The following is a 21,768-nucleotide window of genomic DNA, read 5'->3' on the forward strand; positions in this document are numbered from 1 at the left end:
TTCAAGTTATAAAAGGTATAGTGTGTGTGATGGTTATTCTGGCTACTTTCAGTTATCCATTGCTCCTAAAGATCAAAGGAACACAACTTGTATAACACCTTGGTGATGTTTCTACTAGAGTTTTACCCTTTGGACTTAGTAATGGACCATCTTGGTATCAGGGAAGGGTTAAATAGAGTGTTATCTCCTTCCCTAGGAAAGTTTATGAGAGATTTCATTGATGATGTTTGTGCACATAGATCAAGGCTTGACCATTTTGAGAAGCTAGAAAAAGTGTTTGAGAGGATGGATAGTTATGGCTATCAATTGAATCCAAAAAAGTATAAGATTGCTCAACCCAAAGTTAAAATCCTTGGTCATGTAGTTTCTAAAAGTGGAATAAAGTCAAATCTTGAAAAAGTCACAACGTTCATCACTTTAGTGTCACCTACAAATACTAAACACCTTATGACACTCATTCACAAGGTAAGATACTTTCAAGATTCATACCTTTGGCTTCCCAGTTGCTTTACCCATTGTAGATGGTAGCTAAGAAGAATCCTTTAGAAGGCACAAAAGAAGCTCTACGGGTGGTGTTTTAGCAAGTCAAGGAATTGTAGGTCATGCTCCATCCATCCAAGCACATATCTAGGAAAAGGAATTCTTTGTGAATCCTTCAGTGTAGGACACGATGCTATTAGAGAAATTCTCGTGCAACAAGCAAGGAACTCTTGATATATGAGACCCATTTGAGAGAAATTGCAAGTAGAAAGGATTTATACTAAGATTGAACTGATTATGATTGGTTTGATCTTTGCATGCAGGAAATTCATGAGGTGCTTGTTGCCTAGGCCATTTAAAATTTTGATTAGCTATACATTGTTGCCACTAGTAGTAAATAACTCAAATCTTTGAAGGAGAGTTATGAAGTGGATTGTTGAACTTGAGAAATTTCAGTATAAATTCCAAGTTGAGGATTCAATTTGAGCGACAATTGCAGACCTTTTGATCTACACGAGGAGTTATTTTCTCTTGAAAGGAAGATTTGGGGACAAAGAAGAGGCTAAACCAGATATTGAAACTCATTTTTTATGTACTTCGATGGATCATATTGTAAAGCAAATCGAGCATCGTCATGTGGGATTGTGATTTATGAACCATAGGGAAACTATAAAACTTGAGGCAACCAGTAATAATGAAGCAAAATATGCAACTTTATAGGTAGGTATTTCAATGTTTTGAGACTTGGAATTCCAAGATTAAGGATTGGGGGAGATGCTCTCCTAAAGCAAATCCCAAACTCAAGAGAATGTGTAATAAGATCAAGAGAGACCTAAATCATTTTGAAGCTTGGAGTTTGAAACACATAGCTAAAGAAGAAAATCAAGAAGCTCATAATGCTACTCAAGCTACAATTTGTCAATTGTTTACTATCAAAGTAGATTATCCTTTATATCGAGGAACAGAAACACTTGAGTCGGAAGAAGATTTTCTTTTGTGCAAAAGGGTACGGCCTAGTGTTCCTAAAGAAAAGAAGTATGGGTTCTTGAGAAGAATTGGAAGACATAAAGTAGTGAATTGCATTCTTTTTCCACAAGGAGCATACTTGGTTTTTCGAGGAGTGCCTTGGAAAGAGAAAAGCTATCATATTCGTGAGAGTAACCATGAGGGAGCTTACATAGGACATTATGCCTATAAGGTTACACTGTAAAGATCTTGACTGAGGGATATGTGTGGCCTAGTTTGCATAAAGATGTGAATCATTGGTACATGTCTTCTTATGAATGTCAAAGAATGAGAAAGAGAGTTTTAAGACTAGAAATAAGAAAATTTATTCTTGCTTATGATATTTTTGAAAAAGTGGGGAATAGATGCCATCGGGCCTTTGCCTCCTACTTCAAGTGGAAAGGTTTATATCTTGACTGCAATTCATTATCATTCCCATTAGAATGATAATGATATTAGAGCTATTGATATGGGAAAATTCATATATAATGACATTTCTTGCAAGTTTGAAACTCTCTCATGCAAGACATGAACCTCCTCCCCTCATCGTTCGTGATCACAACACATGTCCTATCATCTACACGATATCCATACCCTGCTGGGGTACGTCTAAGGTGTGTCCTCTTCCACCTACAGAAATGAAACTTATGCATTAGAAAACCTAGATGGAAAAGCATATAAACAAAGGGTCACTGGGTAATGATTGAATATGTATGTATCAAGATTAATGACAATTAAATTGAAAGAAGAGGTGATTAGACATAAGCAAGAAGAGCAAAAGAATGAGGAAGTTGAATGGTCGATTGATGTAGCAACACTCTATGAGGGCTACCGGCGCACATAAATTCTTGTAGAGTAAAAAAAGGGCTAAATATGTCATGCATTTTTGTGTAAATTGAAAACCCCTAGTAATGCATCTTGTAGGTAGGAATTTTTGTTCTTGGTTATTTGTGTGATTGTTTGTCTTGTTGCTTTCTAACTAAATTTTTGTTCTTGGTTATTTGTGTGATTGTTTGTCTTGTTGCTTTCTAACTAAATTTTTGTTCTTGGTTATTTGTGTGATTGTTTGTCTTGTTACTTTCTAACTAAATTTTTTTATGTTTACTTTTACTAGGATTGTTTTGACATGATCTCGCACTTGGAGGTGGATAATGATGTAAAAGAAGGACACCATGAAGCTAAATTTCGGATAACGTGAAAAGTATAGATCCAATTATATTTGAAGTCCAAGCACCTAGACTACATGCTACATCTCTCGTATAACCTACAAGTGTTTTAATCATGGAGAAATGCAAGGGTGCATTTGTGGAAGTCAATGGTTTGTGTATTTGAGTAACTTCAAAGAGCTACAAGTAGCTACTTCATAATTTGAGCAAGAGCGCAAGTTCTAAAAGAAGCTTCAAAAGGGCATTCAACGTGTGATTCTTTTGTGGAGTAAAGCCTGCAATGAATGAGGAAGATAAAGGGTTTTTGGAAGGAATGAAGACATTAAAGAAAATTGAGCATCATTTGTGTGAGGTGTCACAATAGGCAAGGGCATTAACTAGTGCACAAGAGGAAGTTGGTAAAGCAATGTGGGATCTGATGGCTTTCACAACCATCAGAGCAAGTCACTTTCACAAGGAGATAAACACTCAATATGTCAAGCATTTTGACCAACTACACAAGAATTTAACCTCATGCAGTCAGCCGGCACAACCTTCAGTGACCGATCCAATGCTTTATTAATGGTCCAAACAATAATATCAAAACTCTCTTTCATCAGTACATGAATCAAGAAGCTGACTATTGCATCTTTTGAGATTTTTGGAGGTTATAAAGCACGAAACCATAAAATTGAAGAGCTAAGAGGTAACGAAAACTATGGAGGAAGCATGGGATTGTGTCATGAGAGAATATGAGTGCACCAAGGAAATCAATGGAATTGAATTAGAACGCATTGACAATGAAAGACAAAGGGACTTTTTTTAGATACTGAAGGGATTTGTCCATAATCATGTTGATTATGCAAAGAGAGTTGCAAATGTTTGATTCTCTCTAGTGGAGATGCAACAAAGTCCCCACCATTCAAGCCTTGTCACTTAGTGGTAGAGCATCAGTTTGAGGCTATAGCCAAGAAGGTGATTTTGACAAAATGCGTTCAACAAGATTTGGCAAGTTAGAGACTTTCCATCAAGCTCATCCAGAAAAATTCCATAAAGGTGGTGATCTACATTACGTGGAAAAAAAAAACCAAAAACTGAACGTAAAAGCTTAATACATGGCTTGAAACAACTTTAAGAAGGAAGAGGTGCTTACTTAGGAGGGCCTCTTTCTTATGGTTCTTGGAAACAAGTTGAGAGTCCTATTGAATATAAAGTCAAAGAAGGGTTACCATTGTTCCACTGAAGAGGTGGAACTAGTTTGAAAGACAAATTTGGAAGGTGTGGTGGTGGTCAATAGCAACGAGATAGAAGTTCAATTTGCTATTGCAAAGTTCCTTGTAGAATGGACTAATAGAACCTTTGTTTTACATTAATAATGAGTCAATTTTACAATTAATATTAATAGGATTGCAATCCAACATGACTAAAATGTCAATTAAACATGGAAGATGGCATTGAAGATACCCTAAAAGCATTTTTTCATTATTCATAACTTACAATGAAAAATAAAAGTTATGTCTAATTCCATGCTTTTTGACATCATTCATCCCAAATTTCCATAAGAATCAAATTATAAACTCCCCCTTCCAAGAAATGCATATTTTTTTCGCTAGGCATACCATAATTAGCTCCTTTGCCCAACCCATCTCCTTCCTATTTGCTTACTTATCCTTTGATTTTTCATCTATGGACCACGCTTTGTTGGAAAGCAACAATGTGAAACAAAAAAACACCTAGATGCAAGACATTGGGCAAGTAGGTGGATGTATGCTAGGAGATGTGTGAGCGTATGCATTTGTGCTAACTAAAGAAAAGCATTGATAAACTCATTGATTCACTCAATGCTCTTAAAACCCACTTCATCTTCGCATATACCACTCATAATTCTCTTGCTAGTAAAAGGTTCATTTGAACTACAATCAAGAAAATGTGTTTGTTACTCTGAATTCCATAACAATCTTGGCTCATATCCTTTCGCTTTAGGTTGTGAAATTTACAAACTGTTATGAAGTCATATACTGTCAACTTGCTTGCAATTTTCCTATCGCCATTTGAGTGAAAAGGTTTACCAATCCAAGATTGACTATAAAAAAAATTATCCTGGTTTACAAAAAATATCCTGGTTTTGTGAGCTTATACCCATAAGCACAAGGATAAAAACTTTTGGCCAATGGACCTTTAGCATGCACTTTGAGACAAAGTGCATCAACCATATGGTACAATGTAGTGCTTGAGATGTCATATCATCTTTTTTATTGAATGGAAGCTTCTAATGACTTGCAATTCTACAACTATATGTCTTCAAGTTGATGAAGGCAAGCAAGAGCGTTGGGAACTATATCTAACATTGAGAAATCATGCACTACACCCCTCAAAAAGCATACATCTAAGTTGACCTTCCATGATAATAAAAGCTTTCAATTGTGAATCATACAATGAGTATCTCCAAGTCCAGGGCAGACTGCATGGATCTACATTACACATGCTGCTTCAATCTAAATTTAACCTTCCATGGAAGAAAAAGGTATGTCAGAAGCATCTTTGGGATTTCCTTATTTTGAAGCGGGGTGCATAAGTCCTCGCCATTATGTCAAATAGACAGAGCATCCTATTTGCCAAGCTTCACATTAGTGGTATTGTTCCTTTCATTGTGTAAAAGGGTTACAGGCCCTTACATCCACTGCAGAAATAGAATACTATCTTAAGAATTATAATTTAGAAAACCACAAGTTATAATACTGCTACCAAAATTAAAAGAGCAAAGTCAGAGTACCTTCTTACAGGATGGTTGAGTTAATGAGAACCAGCTTCAGATTTGAGAAATTCACCCATCGAACTCATTATTGGAAAGGAGGCAATCACCAATTTGAGACCTGCAAGAGCCATCATGCAGCAATATGACATTCATCTAACCCAAATGTGGATGACTGATAGTATACTGACACTGAACTTACTACCACTACCTGCAACTCAGGCTTACCTCATCCACGTTTCTTTTATTTTAGGATTGACCATCCTCAACTCTTTCATCGATTGTGGCAACAATTCATATATCTTATCAGGTTTGCTGCCTCCAAAAATTTGAAACCAACAGCTAGAGCAACATTGTTTCACCGCAGATATTATTGAAGGATCAAGCAAACTTGTCAAGCTTTCTGAACTTTTTGTTGCACTCCAGGTTTCAAAATAATCACATCCCTCATCCAATGGAGCAAAACAAATTCGGCAAAGTAATTCCACTCCCTTCCCTTCAGGACAGGTTATTCCGTTTGATCTCTGCAAGCTGTTACTTTTCTTGGTAGGTAAAGTGGTTCCACAACTTGATAAATTATTGAAGTAAAATGGCTGAAGCTTTGCAGCAGTCCGCATGATTGTACGGTCCCTCGATGGATTATCTTCCTACACCATCAAACAATATAACTACTTTATATAGAAGAAGTGAACAGTGTCAACACCAAAATTCCAGGAATATCAGTCATTTGACCTGCAGCACTGATACAAAGGAGGCTGAAAGACTGTTGATACTTTTCTGCGGCAAGTGTAAAGTTGAGAATGTTGGGATGAAAACTGTCTTTAACCTGCTCATGAAAGTACAAGCATCTGAGAAAACCTCTCGACAAAGTTTTGAAATTTCATGGCAATGCTAGTGTCTCTAGTGGATGCAAGAAAACTTACTCTCTGAAATGACATAGCAATGCAAGCTCTTTCATAACACAATCACGTAGAGGAAGAAGAACAGGCACATTCCACCTAGCATCATAGTACTGTATCTCTGCTGGAAGAGAGAATCCACAACCCTGCATCCATTTTTTTACGGCACACAGGTAAAGGTTAGACAAGACATCAAAACTGTCTGCAATGCTCTAACAAGGAGACCCTTAACATGTGGACACAAATGAATACATAGATTGTCCTCAACATATGCACACACATGAATACATAAGACTGTCTCCCCAACAGGTGCGTGTTAGAATGGGCCATATAATGGACATTTGTTACAGCACCTTCCCTACACTCAGTGCAATAGCAGGTATGTTGGCCACTGGTGGGGCAAGTGCAACAGAGTTGATGTGCATAGCTGGAACCATACTAGCTCAGATCCTGTTGTGGAAAGGAAACTCTTTTAAATACAATGATAGTTTCTATATGTGAAACTTTCTTGAGAATGTTTATTGCATTAACATGCTCAGCTAAAACACCTACCTTTCAAACATTCAATTGCCCATGGATCACCATGTATATATTGGACTAGCTGGACTCTTATCTTATCCATGTAGATTGTTCATAATAATAAAGCTGAATGCATGTCTCAATGCGCTAACTAAGGCAGAGCCCAACCAAGATAAATCTCATAAATTCTCCAACCGGTGTTTCATTAGTAGTAACCCTAGGAGAGGGGTGCTTCAGGGGTCAGTTTAGCATCCATCAGCATTCCAAATTTCCAGCACAGTGCTTGCCACTACCCCCCCCTAGATCTACAAAATTCAATAGCCTGCTTTGATAGATGGATCCAAAGCAAGTATTCTTTAGTGTCATCACTTTCTTCTTCCTAGGTTTGGACACTATTTGCCCCTTTCATATTCAGATTTGGAAGCACCTTCCATCATTTCATACAAAGAGATAGGACCTTCGTAGACATAGTTTCTGCGAGGAACCCTTCACTATCCATGAATAAAAATTATGGTCCCTAATACTTCACTAGGCTCCCAGTCTCAAGTCATTAGAATACCCTTCCGTGCATGGAGATGTTGAGAAACCCTTCACCCGCAGTTTGCGTTTTTGCGTTTTTGCGTCTTGCGTTTAGGGTTTGCAGCCCCAAAAAGGGGCGCCATCCTAGACTGACTATGCCTATTTATAGGCCACTCTCTCATTCATTCCTCACGGCTGATTCATTCAGTCCGTCACCTCTTCTCTCTAGCCTCTCTACTACCCTCACACCCCTTCAGGAGGACATTGCAGTTCGTGGTTCGTGGCTGTCTTCATCAGTCTTCATCATCTTCTTTGTGCTACGGCACTCTTGTTCTCTTGTATCACATTCACTCCATGATTCAGAACTTCATCATTCCATTCATCAAAGTTTCTTCTCTCTTCTCTTCTCTTCTCCATGTTTGCCGAGTTCACCCCGTCTTCCTCCCCAAAAACCCTACTATCTCGCTAGTACGTCATCTTTTGACATGGTATCAAAGCTGGATCTTGTATCACATTCACTCCATGATTCAGAACTTCATCATTCCATTCATCAAAGTTTCTTCTCTCTTCTCTTCTCTTCTCCATGTTTGCCGAGTTCACCCCGTCTTCCTCCCCACAAACCCTACTATCTCGCTAGTACGTCATCTTTTGACATGGTATCAAAGCTGGATCTGCATCAAAATCTCATTTTTGCAGGTTTCAGGTGTTACCAGCTTGCTGCCCACACCCCAGTCAAGGAGGACATCTCAGCCCTTGCTCTCCATCATTGTTTCCTGCAGTCTGGCGCCTGTTTCCAGCCCTCCACACGCTGATTGCTGCTGTTTCTGCCTGGCGACTGACTGCTAGTTACCTGTCAGTTGTCATGTATAGTCTTTCTCTCTCCTGCAGGCTGTCTTGCTTGCGTTTTTAGTCTCTCTCTCTCTCCTGCAGGCTGTCCTGCCTACGTTTTTAGTCTCTCACCTGCTGCCTGCGTTTTTAGTATTTCTCTCTCCTCACCTACGTTTTTCTACTCGTTGCAATTTCTTACTGCTTGTCGCATCCTCCTCCTTTTGGCAACTCACTTCCAGCCCTTCCACTACCCTCCCACCCCTTAAGGCAAACATTGCGGTTCGTACTTCACACTGCCCTCACACCCCTTAAGGCGGACATTGCGGTTCGTGGTTCATGGTGGCTGACCTCTTCCTTCTTCAGCAAGGCATATTGGTATCCATGGCTTCTTTACCAACAGATGACCAGACTACTGGGTGCTCCTACTGTGGCATCACCGGCCACACCACCGATGCTTGCTGACTTCGACCTTTGCTCCCCACCCCTCCGGAGTACATGCATCTTCCACCAAGCACTCCTTGTGCTACCTCTCCTTTCTGGGCCACAGAGATCGTTCTGCATCGGCTATCACAGTACTATGCTCAAGGCAATCAGATGCATTCGATGCGCACTAAGTCCTTTCGAGCACATGGAGGATCGATTGGTACTACAACCTCCTAGAGATCATCGCAATGCCAGCGACAGTCTTCTCCCACTTATTTTCAAGTACAGTGGATTCCACGACCTACGGATCTGCAATCCGCTCCATTGAGAGAGAATGATTGTTTGATACCGTCTCCTCGTCAGTCTGCTCCTTCGAGAGACAGTGGCTACTCAACTCCTTTCTCTTCTTTGGCTACCCAGTCTGCTCCACTGAAAGACAGCAACTGTTCCCCACCTCTTGCTCGTTCTGAGCCCCACCCTTCCCCACCCTCGACTACTCAGGTTCGAGAGGCTACCTTTGGGAGCTCTTCGGCACCCCAGATACCTTCTTTGGCACGACTGGCGGCACTTCTTCATCATCAGACATTTCGGAGTCCGTGATCCATGAGTTTGTGGATTCCCTATCTACTTCACAGGGGGATTCTGAGGGGAATGTTATTTCTTTGTCCTCAGAGGGGCCGTCTACTTCTTCGACTTCAGCGGGGGCCCTCCACCTCCCACCTCAAAGGGAAAACCTACTCCACATAAAGTTCTTCACCCATCCTCTACTTTCTTGGGGTGGCTGTCTTCGACCAATCATCTCTTCTATTGATACCCAGGATCTTCAAGTACCAGCTAGATCGGGACCTCGAAGATTCAGCCACGACTTGGTGACAAGGCCTTCGTATTCCTTCCAGCATGGATTCACGGAGCTAGTGGCTTCTCTCCCGAGGTTGAGTTTCGGTTTCTCCAATTCACTCTATCTACTGTTCTTTACTGCAGGTTCCCTTTCCAATGGAAATCTTGGATCTTAGGAATCCTCTAAATCTTCTTCATTTTCTACATCTTCTTGCCTTGGTCACTTGGTCAGCATGGAGCCACCTCCCGAGATTGAGTACAGGCATATCCTCATGGTTCTCGGCACCACACAAAGTCCGATATTCCTCCTATGCATTGCATGTTTTCCTCGTCTTTGAACTAGGGCGCTTGGGCAAGTGAGCAATTTCCCCACGCGGGACACTGTCCAAGTGGCACCTGATGCATAAGCATTCTTCAGCATGTAGCATTACATCTCAACCTCACTCTTCTCTTGTTCCCCTTTTTGGGCCTGAGAGGGGGTGTTGAGAAACCCTTCACCCGCAATTTGCGTTTTTGCGTTTCTGCGTTTTGCGTTTTTGTGTTTTGCGTTTAGGGTTTGCAGCCCCAAAAAGGGGCGCCATCCTAGACTGACTATGCCTATTTATAGGCCACTCTCTCATTCATTCCTCACGGTTGATTCATTCAGCCCGTCACCTCTTCTCTCTAGCCTCTCCACTACCCTTACACCCCTTCAAGAGGACATTGCGGTTCGTGGTTCATGGCTGTCTTCATCATCTTCTTTGTGCTACGGCACCCTTGTTTCCTTGTATCACATTCACTCCATGATTCAGAACTTCATCATTCCATTCATCAAAGTTTCTTCTCTCTTCTCTTCTCTTCTCCATGTTTGCCGAGTTCACTCCGTGCTCCTTCCCGCAAACCCTACTGTCTCGCTGGTACGTCATCTTTTGACAGGAGAGAGCATCATAGCTAGTGCAACACTCCATCTTTCCAAGGTAGTGTCTAGTGCAGGACAACGGGCCATATTACAACCACTTGTCCCAGGATGTGCCACAAACATGATACTTTTCAAGCAGCAGACCTTACTTGTAAGAACACAAGGTCTAACAAATAGTGCAGAGATGTACAAACAGCTTGACTCATGAATGAATGATCAGACAATGTGATGGAACCAATAAAATGATAAATGAACAAGTAAGGTAATGAATACAATGAATGTGCAGGGAGCATAAGGGGCCAGCTGCAATGTAGGCAGAGCAAAGATGAGGATAGAAACCAGGCTCAAGAAACCACACAAGCCACCTTGACTCAGGGTTCAAGGTTGTGGGGACTAGAATGGAGCAGCCAGCCGACACTCAACTGTCGGACTGCATGAGAAATCAGCATAAGATGAGGCAATCAGCTCCATGGTAGGCAACAAAAGCAAAACACGGCTGTATTTGGCTAAGATGATGAATAGCACACTGCTTTTGGCAGGAGCAACAGCTCTAGACAACTGCCAGGTCGCTATTAAGCTACTCAAAACTGCTACTTGAGTTATCCTATCTTTTTGGCACTTTTCTGGCTCTTAAATCAGCCTGAAAATGTAATTACTCATTTTTGACAACTCTCTACATGTTCCTTCTTCCAAAGGTGCTTCTCACTTACTGGCCAGACTGATGACGTTGTCTCAGCCAAGCCTGACAGCAGTGTAATGCTTTTGAATTGTGTGGAATCATATTCTCTCTATGTCAGTAGATCTATTAGGCAAGAACCAGCTAAGTCACTGCAGAGACCCAGATTGATACCAATATGAACATAGGGGAGCCTCTATAATCAAGTGCTCACCAAGTGTGTCTATATTTGGTGCTTTCCATTCTCTATTCCTGCCTGTCCCTCACCATTTCTTCAATGTTTAGGTTCTTACGCATTAGATCCAAAACCTCTCATTAAATCCCAAATAGGTTATCCCATCTTGTCACAAGTTACTTTAGACTCTCATTTAGACTTCACGGCTTCTTTAGCTCACATTTTCTATCCCAAGTGTGTACCATTCCCCCAAGTGCTTCATTGCTGGGAATGCTACTCACACACTATGCACCTGCCAATTACTCACGAGTGCCGATACTCTGGAGTCTGACCCTTGGTACTTGTGTGTTGGAAAACCCCCCCACCCCAATAACACTGCTCCACCCTCCTCAATTCATCACAAGCAAGGACCCATCTTTTATGCTGATGAACTGCTTACCTCATTCAAAGGAAACATGATTGCTAAGGAAACACCTAAACAAACACCTACTTGGCAATACTTGCCTAAAGGGAATGGGTACCGAATGTTTTGCCATAATTCCAACCATCTTGATTCTTGATGACAATAAATGTTCAAAGGCCAAGGATATTTTACCCACACCTACAGTTAAACCTTCTAAGTTCTCCTAGACTGCCTCAACCGCATCCGATAGTAATAGTGCCACTACTGGCAGTTGAGAGGGAGTACTCCAATAGGCAATTGTGCAATTTCTCCACCCCTTAGTATCTAAGTTCATCAGTGGCTCGCCACTACTATTGCAATTTTAGACCTCCCCCTCAGTCAATGCCTATTCAGCACAAAAATATCCTACAATGAGCATTGAGGCCGTACTTTGAAAATTCTCACAGAGCTTGAGACTGTTTGTCATGATGTAAAGGGATATGTTCAGTACAGTATGCTGCTAAAGATACACTTAGCACAGCACTACTGTACATCATAGCAGTGCTTCAAGAGATGTCTAGACAACAAGAACTGTCACTAATACAGTTGCAAAACCTTCAGGAGCACATATAAGATGCATTACATCCCACATGGCATTTTATAAGTATAACATGGATAAAAGCTTGTTTTAAATTCCCAAAGATCTTTCACTAGCATCTTGTTCTTAATTCTTATCTTTTTAAATTCTGGCATACCTTTGCAGTGGAAGCAATTACTTTTGCTGCTATTCGTGATGTCGATACACCTAGAACTAATTTTGTATAGCCATGAAGGCTGGCAACCTGCAAAAAACAAAGCACTTGTGTAAGTAGCCAAAATGCCAGGAAAAAAAAAAGGCAATCATTGATTCTTACTTTTCGTCTTATAAGCAGTTTTATGTTGCTTGGGAGTTCCAAAAGTTTCCCTCAACTAAACACACCTACTTGAACAGATATAGTCACATGAATTATACTTGTTGAAGCACTTGCATCCTTAAATGCTCAAGTAAATCTTCCTTTCCCGTAGGATCTGTTATATTCTCCATCAGTAACTGCAAAGTTTTTTTTTGGCCGTGCCAATCTGCTGCATCATTGCTCTTCACTGTGTTCTCGCTGTAAACACTCTCCAATGAAGTAATAAAGAACTCATCTGGCCGCCGCTTCCCATCCATAACAATTTTAGTCAACTCTTGTGCCAGAGTTTTGGAATCAGGTTGGTTCGGGGGTAGCACACATCCATCATCCACATAAGTCACCCCAAAACCAAACACCTTGACACTCCCATCATGGCAATGGCATGCATCCCGCTGAGCTTTCTCACGGATCTCTAAAAGAAATTCTAGTGCTACCCTGTGCAAAAATTGTCTCATCAAAAAACAGCCTTCACACTGACAAGGTGCACAAAACACACTTTATTTTGAGTATTTGATACATCGAATAATGCCAGATCTTATACACTGACAAATGTTAAGAAAAAAGTCATACAGCAGATAAGAAGACATTTAGCAATTGCAAGACCATCAGAAGTATTTTCCAGAGATTCACATGAGCATACAATATGGTAGAGAAACACCAGTCAGGTCACCTTCATGTGAAAACCCATGCATCAAAAGGGAGCTGATAAATGGCCACACATCAATACTTAAAGCAGAAGAGTGGATTGATAAGCTTGAGGCTATGAGAAGGAACTTTACTCGAGCACATTAAGACTATACAGCTATATGCATCAGACTTGAACTATCAATACTAACAAACAACATTGGACAAACAAGCACATATTTCCATGCTAGCATTCGATCTCTTATTGACTACATATGAACATGTCCTTAGGCTTCGGTAGTTAAGGAGTCTTGTACATTTGATTTTAGGGGCTCATTTGTACCACATCTAGAGTGATTACCACACTTGGATTTAGACCCTAGGCAGCTCCATCCACACATGGGGATGATGTGAGCCTATGGTATGGTTGCTCACAGCCTTAGGTGCCTTCGTGACTAGGTGTAAACATGTCCTTTGGAAGGAAGTCAAGATGGCCTAAAAATTGGACTCACGGCCTCATTTGTGCAACTTCTAGTGTGACAACCACACTTTGAAGGTGATCATCCATGTGCTCACAGCTAGTGAAAAGCTTGGTTTGAGACATGCAACTCACTCCTAATGTCTCAAATATCTCTTTCTCGAGAGCCTATTGGAGGGCCTAAGGTGGCATTATTCTCCAAGAAGAGCCTATTGAACTATCAAATATCTCCAAGAAGAAGAGGTGGCCTAATGTGTGGTGGGATGAGTGTGCAATGGGAATGAGAGTCTGAAATGGAGCAGGAGCAGTGTTGAGTGTGAGAGTGAGAGAATCCCAAGATGAGTGTACCAGCTAGTCCTAGTACACAAAGAATAAAATGTATTTATATGTTAGGGTACAAAAGGGTGTGTTCAAACTTCACACCCATATAAGTTTATACACACGGAGATTAATGGACTTTTACACCCAAAGGGACTTTACACCCAACAACCTCCCACTTAAAGGCCCGAAAAGGTACCTTTAAGCTAGCCAACTCCCACTAATCGGATGCAGTGCTCAAGCCGAGCCTTTGCAAGACTCTTAGTGAGAACATCTACAAGGCTATCTTGGATTTTGACCTTAGTCAATGTGACAAAACCATTATCCAAGACCTGTCTAGTACCAAACATCTATATGTTTAGTACGTGTATAAAACATGGCATTCTTAGCCAGACATATGGCACTCTGGCTATCACAACCAAGCACTGGAGTACATGAAGAGAGACCAAAATCCTTGATCACATGGCCAAGGCAAATAGCTTCCTTAGAAGCTTTTGTTGCAACCTCTGTAGTACTCAGTGCCATAATTTTCTGCAACCTTGAACACCAAGAGATAGGCCCACCAACTAATGTACCCTTTCCATAGCATATACACTCCTCTTGCATACCTTTTAAGTATCTAAAGATACATTTCACCGCTTCCCAATGTGGCTTGCCAGGGTTAGACATGAATCTATTAACAACTCCCACTGCATGGGCAATGTTAAGGCGAGTTGCAACCATGGCATATATCAAAGAACCACAAGCTGATGCATAAGGTATGCTCCTCATAGCACTAGCAGTTGCATCATCCTTTGGACAATCAGCTTTGCTAAGCTTTGTATGTGGTAGTACAAGCACACCAAGAGGCTTAGCATGAGCCATATTAAACATGTCAAGTACTTTGCCAATGTACTTGTCCTATGAGAGAAACAAGTGTTGCCTCTGTCTCTTTTAATGCACATACCCAAAATGTATTTAGCTGCCCCTAAATCTTTCATTGAGAAGACTGAACTCAGCTACCTTTTAACTCAAAATCCAAGGATGCAGTGAGAGCAAACAGAACAGGAAGCGTAGTCATCTTCACCACTGGTGAAAAGACCTCCTAAAAGTCTATGCCTTCCTTCTATGTATAGCCCTTAGCAACCAAATGTGCCTTGTACTTGGGCTTCCCATCAATACATTTCACCTTGTAAACCCATTTGTTAGGGATAGCTTTTCTATCATTGGGCAAAGGTACAAGCTCCCATGTGTTATTGCATATAGAGACTTCATCTCTTCCTACAAAGCAAGATCCGACTTTCTCTTGTTTTTACATGATTGTGCCTCTCTAAATGTCAGAGGCTCACCTTCACCAATCAATAAAATGCAATCCAAAGATGGCTGGAACCTCTATGGCTACCTTATGACACGTGTAGACCTTCTTACCCAATGATCTATATTGTTAGGCAATGGGCCTACATCCTCAAGTATGTACACACCATCTGATGACCTAGTGGCTGATTTTCAGCTTTTTCTTGCTGCTGTAACCTGTTTTCAGCATATTCTTTTTGCTGTCCTATTCCATTCTATGCATTTATTTGCTATCCATTATCTTCTGGCTGTAGCACAATAGGTTGTTGCTCATTTTCAACATCAAAAGGAACAAAATCTTCAACTAATGGTTACTGAATGGTTGGCTGTTCATGCTGAAATTTGACCTTCTTTTAGTCAAGGTCACCTTATGTAGCATTTTTCAGCAACTTTGCCTCATTAAATACTATGTCTCGGCTACGTACTATTTTCCTACACTGAGAAAGCCAAACTCTATAACCCATCTCTCCCTCATTTCCATATCCTATGAAAATGCCCTTAATGGATTTCATATCTAGTTAGTCCTCTCATCTACAAGAACATGCACAAAGGCATCACAACCAAAGACACGCAAATAGTCATATGAAGCAAGTTTGCCAGACTAAACCTCTTCAGGATTGCCATTTTCCAATGCACAATTTGGAGAGTGATTGCATATATGAACTACAGTTTTAAGAGCCTCTCACCAAATTGTTGTGAAAGATTAGCTGTGAACAGCATGCATCTGACTCTCTTACAAAGTGTGCAAGTATATCTTTCAACCACGTCATTTGATGCAGGACTATAAGGGGTTGTCAACTCCCTCTTAATACCATGCATCTCACAACACTTTTTGAACTCATTAGAGACATACTTGCCCCCATTATCCGTTTTTATAGCTTTTAACTTAAGCCCTTTCTTATGGTAACAAAAGCATGAAACCTTTTAAAGGCATCCAACACTTTTTGCTCTTTAACACATACACCCATGACTTTCTACTAAAATCATCAATAAATGTGACAAAGTACCGTGCACCTCTATGTGAATTAACACACATAGTGCACACATCAGAGTGTACTAAATCAAGAGCATTGGACTTCTTAACGACACCCGAGTAATAAGCAGACTTCACATATTTTCCATATACACAATCATTAAAAAAGTCAAAACCAAAGCCTTTTACATCAAATCTCCCTAAAGAGGAGAGAACCTAAAGGCCATTCTACCTCATATGGCTAAGTCTTTTGTGCCAACGTTCCATCTGTGAACGAACTTCAGCTAGAGCCAAGAACTTGCCAGGTAATGCTTTACAATGCAAATAGTACAAAGTCTCTTTTTGCTACCCTTAACAATTAGCATAGAATCCTTGTGAACCTTTCAAGGTCCATCAACAAAGGTAGTAAAATACCCTCTTGCATCGAGTTGCCCAATTGACAATAGACTTTTCTTTATACCCGGTATATACCTAACATCCTATAAAATCAGCTCTTGGCCGTTTTCAAGGGCCAAGTGAATGGTACCTACACCCTCTATCTCACATGCATAGTTATTGCCCAAGTAAACCTTACCGAAGAATCCTGCATTGTATTTTAAAAATGAATTCAAAGAGAGAGTAACATAAAAAGAGGCACTGCTGTCCACTATCCATGATTGTTGGGACAACTTATCATGAGCTGAAAGTAAAGCATCAATTACCTCCTTTTTGGCAATGTGCATATCACATGCTGCTGCTATAGTATCTACATCATTGCATGAGGCTGCAACAAGTATCTCTCCAATGTCAAAGAGTTCTTCAAAGACCACACTAGATGCAACATTTGCCTTTGCAATTTCTTTCAAGGGAGAGTTGTCATCATCTTTCTTGTCATTCTTGTTTTTCTTTCCTTGATGTTTCTTGTTTCTTTCTTTCTAAATTCTTACTCTTTCTTGTAGTACCAACAAATGGACTTTTTATGCCCTTTACACTGACACTAACAGCAAGTAACATCCTATTGTTTGCCCTTGCTTTTACTCCTACTTTTGCCTTTATTTCCTACATTACCCCTCTTCTCTAACCTATCTCTAAGATGATAGGCTGAACCATTACTTTCTCCACTGGACTTTCTTCTGATCTTCTCGTGGAGAATAGAGCCCCTAACACCGTCGAAGGTTAAAGCAAGGTTGTTGCTAAGTGAAACAACCAAAGACTCCCAACTATTAGACAAAGTCATCAACAAGAAAATAGCCTTCAGTTTATCATTGAAGGGTTGCAAACCAGAGTCTTGCAACTGACTCAAAATCCATGTGAAAGCACTCAAATGCTCAAATACTGGCTTAGACTCATTCAACTCCATGTTCACAAGCTTGCACATGAGGTGCACTTGATTCACTGGAGTTGTATTTTCATAAGTGTCTATTAACTTTTTCCATATGGTATAAGCCGTATCAAGACGCTTAATGTATGTAAGTACATCATCAGACACAACCATTTTAATATATACAATGGCTTTTTTGTTGAGTCTAGCCCAATCTCCATCTATCATAGCTACAGGCTTGGTTTCCAAGATAGTATCATCACAATCCTTGAGAAACAAAATGTCTTGCATCCTCTTCTTCCACAGATCAAAGCCAGTGCCATCAAACATCTTGATTTCAAGCAGGGATTTAGTATCATTGCTGCTAGAACTATTACTAGCCATTATTCAGCAAAGTGCTAGGAATCAATGCTGTATTTTATGACAGTAAATAATAGGCTGAATATTCAGCCGATTTCAGCCCAAAATTTCAAGAAATAAGAGCGAGATTTGATCCAAATATAAGATTTCAGCATATATCCCATGCATACACTACTGCAAGGTGACTCCCACTTCAGCAATATCACCAAAAATACATTTACAACAATCCCAAATCTGCTAATGATCACTAAGACTGCTGCACCATGAATATTCAACAATACATCAACTCAATAGGAGCTACCTAATATGTGTACTACATACATATGTGCACAAAAGCACTTCTGATACACAAAAAAGACCAAAATTCTCTGCAATTTCTTCAAAATCTCACAAGTGGGAGATAATAAACTTGAATTACACTACTTACAGCACCATGATTGCTTCAACAATGTCCCCAAAGTGCATTTCACACATCAACTTTGCCAAAATCCACAAATTTCAGCAAAAGCCTCAAAATTTCACTGACCAATCTACCCCAATTGCACTAATACATGTTCCCAAGAGCATAAAACTGGGCAAATTTAGCAAAATTTTGCAAAAGCCCCAAATTTCTCAGGTCCAAATGTGCACCAATGTCAGTTAATTGGCCTCAACTAAGCAAAATTTTGCTGATAAATAAAAATCCTAAATTTTTCAAAGCTGATGTGCATAATTTTTTCACTTTTTGGGTCACATGTCACTCTCATGCATGAACAACATCAAATCTAGGAAAAGCCCCAAATTTTCAAGCACAAATCTGCACAAAACCGAGAATTGTGCTTACATGCATGAACCCTTTTTATTGAGTGAGGACCTGTTGATAAAAATTGAAAGAAAAATGATAAATCTAGGCTAAGAAGTGTTGACGTGACAACAAGATGACTGCCACCACGTCACGTTGGTTTCTGCCTGAGTCCATGCAATCTACCGCCTATCTCTGTCAACTTTTGGGTGTTACCGCCTACCCACAACTAACTACCAAGCTGTCACCTGCACACAACTAGCTGCTGCTAACTTGAAGAAGCTGTGCCTAACCAACCTAACTTGCCACCTAATTAAAAACCCTATCACCTAGTCAAAACAAACACCCGCTACCCCTCGACTGACTAAAAAATGATGACCTAACTCCTCCTTTGCACGCGCACGCTGAACTGACTTGCACTATTCTCGGGAAGCCCACACACTTTTGCAATTGCTTTAATACCAGTTTGTTGGGATGAGTGATGGGAATGCAAGTCAAAAATGGAGTTGGAGTAGCGTTGAGTGTGAGAGTAAGAGAATCCCAAGATGAGTGTACCAACTAGTCGTGGTACACACAGAATAAAATGTATTTATATGTTAGGGCACGGGCACAAATAAGGATGTGTTTATACACATGGAGATTAAGATAATTTACACCCGAAGGGACTTTACACCCAACAATGTGGCCCAACTACACTCAAATTTTCTATCTATACTCCAGCAAGAGGTGCACATCAATCAAGATTCAACTAATAAGGCTGGCCACTTCTTAACTTGGGGAGGATTTACCACTCTCAAGACGAGAGATAATACAGCATCTTACTGTCAACCAAGCCCAATGTCAGGTTCATACAATTCATTTGATTCGTAAAATGAATAGTATGAGTCAAAACACCTTTATTGTTGCTCCTTCTACTATACAAGACCAATCGTAAGATACTCCAAAGACTCAAATCTATATCAATATGTAATGTTAATAGAGGAGACTCTACAAGTAGAACATGCACATGTGTCTGTGTTTGTGTGTGTCTCACTATGCCCTCCATTTCATGAGCATGTTGACGGCGCTACTTATTCTCAATTCCCTCCCACATCTGATACATTAGGCTTAGGATCTTCTATTTCTTCTCTAGGTTCAATTTCTTGTCCTCAAGTTACCTTAGTTCCTTCACATCTAGATGTTAGGTCTTTGTTAGGTTTACTGGCCATAGGTGCATGCCACTCTGCAGTATGGTACTCCATTCTGAGAATGGCACCCACATGTGCCATATCTCCACTGCAGTTTCCTCACATGAGAGATACTATACCAACATGATCGCTAAATTTGAGAGCCCCCAACTTTGAGTGTATCTGGTTTGTATACAGCACAAACTAAGCGTCCTTGGACCTGTGGGAGACTCTTGCCTATGAAGATGATAGCCATGGTACTACTATCATCTTCTTTGATACTAGTTACACTATACAGAAGCATATATAGCGGCATATACATTGCTCAATAAATACGCAGTTCCTTTACGCACGAATTGTTCACACAGCCATTCGTGGACCCATTCTATGACTTCAATTTGTGCAGGTAGCCTTTGAAGACGAATTGAATGGGCATTTCTAAGAGAACCCAACCTGCGATGCAATACTAGGTAAAGAAATCTCATGAATATGAAACCTAACGATAAGGGGGTTCAAAGGGCAAGACCTGGAAGCAGGGCCACCAGAGAAGGCAAGGAGGACTCTGTCTGTGGGGAGAATGAGATCATTGGTGTTGATCGCGGTCTTGAACTTGGAGAAGAGGGAGGCACTGAGGCAGGAGCTGCAGAGAGCCTCCGTCTGGTTGGCGGCGACCTGCGCGGGAGTCTCCTTGCACTTGCAGCACACTTTTGCTCGCCATGAGGACGAAGGCTGAGTGCTGGTGGAGCTCTTACTATTACTGTTACTCTTGCCATTGCAAGAACAAGAGCCCGAACACAGCTCACAACTGCTGCCTCCACACTCCATCTCTCACACCCTGACCTTCCTCCCTGCGCCGCCCCCCCACCCGCCTTTTCTCTCTCTCTCTCTCTCTCTCTCTCTCTCTCTCTCTCTGCCCTTCTGTCCAGTGTCCAATAATTCAGCGGTTACCCAATTTCAATATTAAACCTTGGACGCTAATAGATTTGTAATGTGCCTCAGGATGCCTCACCCTCATCACTGCTAGCGTTCCCATGGCACATGAGGTTGTTTCGTGACATGCGGTACATCAACTTCACTCAACAATCTATCTCTTCTTTCTCTCTTCTTTTTTTCCTCTTTGTTTTTAATTTTTTGGTACTCCCTCTCTCTCTCTTGCCCCTAGTTCCTTATGTTTACTTTTATTTCTTTGTCTTTTATTTTAGCTTATTTTTTCTCCTATCCTCTCTCTCTCTCTCTTCCTTCCCTCTCCCGCTCCTTGTTTTTCCTTCTTCTTCTCTTTCTTCATTCTCTCTTTTATTTTTTTCTCTCTCTTTCCCTCTCTTTTAAATTTTATATTTCCTCTCTATTATTCTCTCTCTTTGTTTATACTATCTCTTCTTCTTCTCCTCCTCTAGAGAGAGAGAGAGAGAGAGAGAGACTAGGCCCTACAATGAGAGAGAGAAAGGAAGGCTCTTACGCTCGTCAAATAAATTTAAATTTTTTTCATGACTGTCTTATGCTTTGAAAAAAGTCTCAAGTTTGTTAGAAAAAGTTAAACTTATTTGCTATTTTTTAATTAAAAAGGAAAGGGAAAAGAAAAAATGAGAGATTACACATGAGAGAGAGAATAGGGGATTTTAATTTTAAAAAAGGGAGGTTTAGAAAAGGGGTAGATTTGGGAGAGAAAGCCTAGGCCCCACAATGAGAAAGAGAGAATGGGGGGAGCAGGGGATGCACCTGCACTCGTCACTCACTCAACACGGCACAGAAAGGTAACACAATATGTGAGAGCAAGGTATACTCTTATATTATTCAATCAAAGAAACAGTACAACATAGGCACATCCCAGGACTACACCCTCGTGACGTCACACATAAGAGAGTTCACCACTGGGTATAGGGAATCACACGTAGAGTGGAAACCAAGTAGGGCTTAGAGTCACTACTACTCTCTATATAGGTGTTTC

At 40.7% G+C, this 21,768-nt stretch overlaps 1 protein-coding gene across 2 annotated transcripts; it reads right to left on the minus strand.

Moving 5' to 3' along the window:
- Window positions 1-4,652: 4,652 nt before the first annotated feature.
- On the minus strand, window positions 4,653-20,751 carry LOC148011737 (Adenine nucleotide alpha hydrolases-like superfamily protein). Of its 2 annotated transcripts, none has more exons than XM_087670658.1 (8): window positions 20,350-20,751; window positions 12,551-12,926; window positions 12,294-12,380; window positions 6,306-6,427; window positions 6,115-6,208; window positions 5,611-6,029; window positions 5,412-5,503; window positions 4,653-5,310 (listed from the first exon to the last, which is right to left on the minus strand). In XM_087670658.1, the coding sequence occupies exons 1-7, from the start codon at window positions 20,646-20,648 to the stop codon at window positions 5,455-5,457; spliced, it is 1,446 nt and encodes a 481-aa protein (XP_087526784.1). In that variant the 5' UTR covers window positions 20,649-20,751; the 3' UTR covers window positions 4,653-5,310; window positions 5,412-5,454. The 2 variants fall into 2 exon arrangements, 1 of the variants encoding a protein (XP_087526784.1); XR_015689364.1 differs by having other exon boundaries at window positions 4,658-5,310; window positions 5,404-5,503; window positions 20,350-20,750.
- Window positions 20,752-21,768: the final 1,017 nt, after the last annotated feature.

The sequence above is a fragment of the Lygodium microphyllum genome, chromosome 28 (genome assembly GCF_053477565.2).
Source record: "Lygodium microphyllum isolate KBCC chromosome 28, Lygodium_microphyllum_v1.1.10, whole genome shotgun sequence".
NCBI classification, from domain to species: Eukaryota; Viridiplantae; Streptophyta; class Polypodiopsida; order Schizaeales; family Lygodiaceae; genus Lygodium; species Lygodium microphyllum.